The sequence below is a fragment of the Salvelinus sp. IW2-2015 genome, unplaced genomic scaffold (genome assembly GCF_002910315.2).
Source record: "Salvelinus sp. IW2-2015 unplaced genomic scaffold, ASM291031v2 Un_scaffold3186, whole genome shotgun sequence".
Lineage (NCBI taxonomy): Eukaryota > Metazoa > Chordata > Actinopteri > Salmoniformes > Salmonidae > Salvelinus > Salvelinus sp. IW2-2015.
In genome coordinates, this window is record NW_019944473.1 from 32,592 (window position 1) to 37,939 (window position 5,348).

Genomic DNA, 5,348 nt, shown 5'->3' on the forward strand with positions numbered 1-5,348 from the left:
ATGGAACTGAAATTGAAATTAAATTGAGAGAGAGAATCTGAAATTAGATGAACACAGAGGTCAGAGGTCAGACTGAGGGTAGAACAGATAAATCAGACTGATAATTAACCAAACAATGTCTATTTAACACCTTATTTTTCAGAGCTGATCTGGTGAAAAGACCAACACCGAAATAAATATCAGAATTGGGCTGCCTGTCTAAACATAGCCATAGACAGACGACAGACAGACAGACAGACAGACAGACAGACAGACAGACAGACAGACAGACAGACAGACAGACAGACAACAGACAGACAGACAGACAGACAGACAGACAGACAGACAGACAGACAGACAGACAGACAGACAATATAACCTACTGTTATGTTCGACCTCCACCTCCACATCTCCCAACACCATGGCCGGTACCCCTATCGCCGACGCCAGACCCACACACAGATGTTGACCACCTTGGCCTTGTGGGGCGTCCTCATGTCCAGGGCCTTGACCGGATGGCACACGGCCACGTAGCGATCCATGCTCATCACGGTCAGAGTAAATGTACTGGTGAACATGTTGTAGTAGTCGATGGAGACCACGGCCTTGCAGAGGGCGTTACCGAACGGCCAGAAGCCCAGGAACACGTCTGTTCCCTGGAAGGGTAATGTAGCGAGAACCAGGAAGTCAGCCAGAGCCAGGTTAAATATGTAGATGTTGGTGGCTGTCTTCATCTTGGTGTACCTGGCAGAGAGGAGAATTGTATTAATAGATATGTAGATGTTTGGTGTAACTGGGTAGAATTGGTGCTGTTCTTATTATATTGAAGAATAGGATAGAAAAGCATCTTATACCTAGATTGAAAGCCACTGTAGTGGAAAAGTTGGAAAACGGATACAGTCAGTGCCAAATATTGAACATCCATTTGTTGAAACACACAAACACGAACACACACACACACACACACCACACACACACACTGTCTGTCTGTCTGTCTGTCTGTCTGTCTGTCTGTCTGTCTGTCGTTGTCTGTCTGTCTGTCTGTCTGTCTGTCTGTCTGTCTGTCTGTCTGTCTGTCTGTCTGTCTGTCTGTCTGTCTGTCTGTCTGTCTGTCTGGTCTGTCTGTCTGTCTGTCTGTCTGTCTGTCTGTCTTGTCTGTCTGTCTGTCTGTCTGTCTGTCTGTCCTGTCTGTCTGTCTGTCTGTCTGTCTGTCTGTCGTGTCTGTCTTCTGTCCCTGTCCGTCCGTCGACTGACTATTTAAGTGAGTTTGGGAATGGCCTGCTTGGCAGGAAGCAGGTTGGCAACAAAGTGTTGAAAATAGATCCACACCTCTATGTAACAGGAAGTCTTGTTATAATTTCATACCCACAACATGTTCCCATTCCTTCATATTGTTGCTGTCAAAAGAAAATCTTGTTGCTCTTTTTTAATATGAAAAGACAGTCAACTGTGTGTGAGGGTTTCTCCTTTTAGGAACTGAGATGAAGATCGTCATGAAGATAGTTTGTGGCTAGGAACCAGCAGACCACATCAGCAGCAGAGAACAAACTGACTTACATTTTTGATATTTGATGAAATCAAAGTCATAAGGCTTTTTTTTTTACACTCTTTAAATATTTGTTTTTTATTTCAATGTGGAAAAATTCAATCACCCTAGTCCTCTCTCTCTCTCTCTATTCTCTCTCCTCTCTCTCTCTATCTATCTCTTCTTCCTCTCTCTCTCTCTCTCTTCTCTCTATCTCTTCTTCCTCTTCTCTCTTCTCTCTCTCTCTCTCTCTCTCTCTCTCTATCTATCTCTTCTTCCTCTCCCTTCCCTCCCTCCCTCCCTCCTGCTGCCTCTTCGCATTTTGAAAATGTGCAGAGAAGTCTCTTCTACAGAGAACATGTCTTCTCTTTACCCTCCTTTGGAGTAACTACAGTATACGAGTCTCTCCTCTACACATATAATTACAGCCTAATAATGAAGCTCCATTACCTCCTCTCTCTCTCTCTCTCTCTCTCTCTCTCTGTCTCTCTCTCTCTCTCTCTCTTCTCTCTCTCTCTCTCTCTCTCTCTCTCTCTCTCTCTCTCTCTCTCTCTCTCCGCTCCTCTCTCTCCCTATGTCTCTCTCCTCTCTCCTCTCCTCTCTCTCTCTCTCTCTCTCTCTCTCTCCTCTCTCTCTTCCTCTCTCTCCCGCTCCTTTCTCTCCCTATGTCTCTCTCTCTCCTCTCTCTCTCTCTTCCTCTTCTCTCTCTCTTCCTCTCTCTCTCATGCTCCTCTCTCTCTCTCTCCTGTCTTTATCTCGCTCCTCTGTCTCTCCACTCTCTTTCTATCTTTCCACAATCTCTCCCGCTCCTCTTTCTCTCTCTCTCTCTCTCTCTCTCTCTCTCTCTCTCAGAGTAACAAGATTTTCTTTTGACAGCAACAATATGAAGGAATGGGAACATGTTGTGGGTATGAAATTATAACAAGACTTCCTGTTACATAAGAAGGTGTGGATCTATTTTCAACACTTTGTTGCCAACCTGCTTCCTGCCAAGCAGGCCATTCACAAACTCACTTAAATAGTCAGTCAGACGGACGGACAGGGACAGACAGACAGACAGACAGACAGACAGACAGACAGACAGACAGACAGACAGACAGACAGACAGACAGACAGACAATATAACAGACAGACACCCAATATAACAGACAGACTGACAGTGTGTGTGTGTGTGTGTGTGTGCGTGCGTGCGTGCGTGCGTGCGTGCGTGCGTGCGTGCGTGTGTGTGTGTTTGTGTTTGTGTGTTTCAACAAATGGATGTTCAATATTTGGCACTGACTGTATCCGTTTTCCAACTTTTCCACTACAGTGGCTTTCAATCTAGGTATAAGATGCTTTTCTATCCTATTCTTCAATATAATAAGAACAGCCACCAATTCTACCCAGTTACACCAACATCTACATATCTATTAATACAATTCTCCTCTCTGCCAGGTACACCAAGATGAAGACAGCCACCAACATCTACATATTTAACCTGGCTCTGGCTGACTTCCTGGTTCTCGCTACATTACCCTTCCAGGGAACAGACGTKTTCCTGGGCTTCTGGCCGTTCGGTAACGCCCTCTGCAAGGCCGTGGTCTCCATCGACTACTACAACATGTTCACCAGYACMTTTACTCTGACCGTGATGAGCATGGATCGYTACGTGGCCGTGTGCCATCCGGTCAAGGCCCTGGACATGAGGACGCCCCACAAGGCCAAGGTGGTCAACATCTGTGTGTGGGTCCTGGCGTCGGCGATAGGGGTACCGGCCATGGTGTTGGGAGATGTGGAGGTGGAGGTCGAACATAACAGTAGGTTATATTGGGTGTCTGTCTGTCTGTCTGTCTGTCTGTCTGTCTGTCTGTCTGTCTGTCTGTCTGTCTGTCTGTCTATGGCTATGTTTAGACAGGCAGACCCAAAGTAGAGTAAGGACATGCATCCTCACGTGGAGAAGTGATGAGACAGAGTGACGAAGAGAACTCTCTGTTTGAGCTCCAGAGAGCTCGAGAGTGAGAAGAGAAGGAACGAGAGAGAGAGAGGAACGGTATAATTGGTGACAACCCTAGCGTCAGTATTAATCAGAGCCGGAATTATATGTGTAGAGGATGTGACTATCTTGCTCCTAGGTATATCTTCACTCTGTCCAGTTAACGTCCCATAAGAGAAGCCCATGCAGCCGCTTAACAAGAGAGAGACATCGTTCGGTTTACTCCAGGAGGTTATGAAGAGAAGTACATTTCTCTGGCCAAACTTCTCACACCATGTTGTTCAAATGCGCGAAGAGGACAGGCAGAGGAGGGACTGGGACCGTGGAGGGAAAGTCGAGTAGAAAGAGAGAGGGATGAGAGAAGATGAGAGATGGAGAGAGCTGATGCTGAAGAAGAGTAGAAAGAGAGAGAGAGAGAGAAGAAGAGAGATTGAAGAGGCGAGATACCGATAGGATAGAGAGAGAGAGAGAGGAAGAGAGATAGAAGAGAGTGAGAGAAGAGAGAGAGAGAAAGAGAGAGAAAAGAGAGAGAGGACTAGAGGTGATTGAATTTTTCCACATTAAATAAAAAACAAATATTTTAAAGAGTGTAAAAAAAAAAAGCCTTATGACTTTGATTTCATCAAATAATCAAAAATGTAAGTCAGTTTGTTCTCTGCTGCTGATGTGGTCTTGCTGGTCCTAGCCACAAACTATCTTCATGACGATCTTCATCTCAGTTCCTAAAAGGAGAAAACCCCACACACAGTTGACTGTCATTTCATATTAAAAAAGAGCAACAAGATTTTCTTTTGACAGCCACAATATGAAGAAATGGGAACATGTTGTGGGTATGAAATTATAAACAAGACTTCCTGTTACATAAGAAGGTGTGGATCTATTTTCAACACTTTGTTGCCAACCTGCTTCCTGCCAAGCAGGCCATTCACAAACTCACTTAAATAGTCAGTCAGACGGACGGACAGGGACAGACAGACAGACAGACAGACCAGACAAGACAGACAGACAGACAGACAGACAGACAGACAGACAGACAGACAGACAGACAGACAGACAGACAGACAGACAGACAGACAGACAGACAGACAGACAGACAGACAGACAGAAGACAGACAGACAGACAGACAGACAGACAGACAGACAGACGACAGACAGACAGACAGACAGACAGACAGACAGACAGACAGACAGACAGACAGACAGACAGACAGACAGACAGACAGTTTGTGTGTGTGTGTGTGTGTTGGTGTGTGTTCGTGTTTGTGTGTTTTCAACAAATGGATGTTCAATATTTGGCACTGACTGTATCCGTTTTCCAACTTTTCCACTACAGTGCTTTCAATCTAGGTATAAGATGCTTTTCTATCCTATTCTTCAATATAATAAGAACAGCCACCAATTCACCCAGTTACACCAACAAATCTACATATCTATTAATACAATTCTCCTCTCTTGCCAGGTACACCAAGATGAAGACAGCCACCAACATCTACATATTAACCTGGCTCTGGCTGACTTCCTGGTCTCGCGACAATACCCTTCCAGGGAAACAGACGTGTTCCTGGGCTTCTGCGTTCGTTGGTAACGCCCTCTGCAAGCCGTGGTCTCCATCGATCTACTACAAACATGTTCACCAGTACATTTACTCTGACCGTGATGAGCATGGATCGCTACGTGGCCGTGTGCCATCCGGTCAAGGCCCTGGACATGAGGACGCCCCACAAGGCCAAGGTGGTCAACATCTGTGTGTGGGTCCTGGCGTCGGCGATAGGGGTACCGGCCAATGGTTGGGAGATTGTGGAGAGACTTCGTCGGATGAGGTCGAAAGCATGAAACAGTAGTGTTAGTATTGTCATGTCTGATCTAAGTCTT

The 5,348-nt window shown here is 45.7% G+C and overlaps 2 protein-coding genes across 2 annotated transcripts; one reads left to right on the forward strand and one right to left on the reverse strand.

The window, feature by feature from the left end:
- Nucleotides 1-388: 388 nt before the first annotated feature.
- LOC112075472 (mu-type opioid receptor-like) lies at nt 389-720 on the reverse strand. The gene has a single exon (XM_024142472.2). The coding sequence runs from the start codon at nt 711-713 to the stop codon at nt 414-416; it is 300 nt and encodes a 99-aa protein (XP_023998240.1). The 5' UTR covers nt 714-720; the 3' UTR covers nt 389-413.
- Nucleotides 721-2,941: 2,221 nt separating this feature from the next.
- LOC112075473 (mu-type opioid receptor-like) lies at nt 2,942-3,502 on the forward strand. Its single transcript, XM_070440925.1, has 2 exons — nt 2,942-3,300; nt 3,444-3,502. The coding sequence occupies exons 1-2, from the start codon at nt 2,949-2,951 to the stop codon at nt 3,500-3,502; spliced, it is 411 nt and encodes a 136-aa protein (XP_070297026.1). The 5' UTR covers nt 2,942-2,948.
- Nucleotides 3,503-5,348: the final 1,846 nt, after the last annotated feature.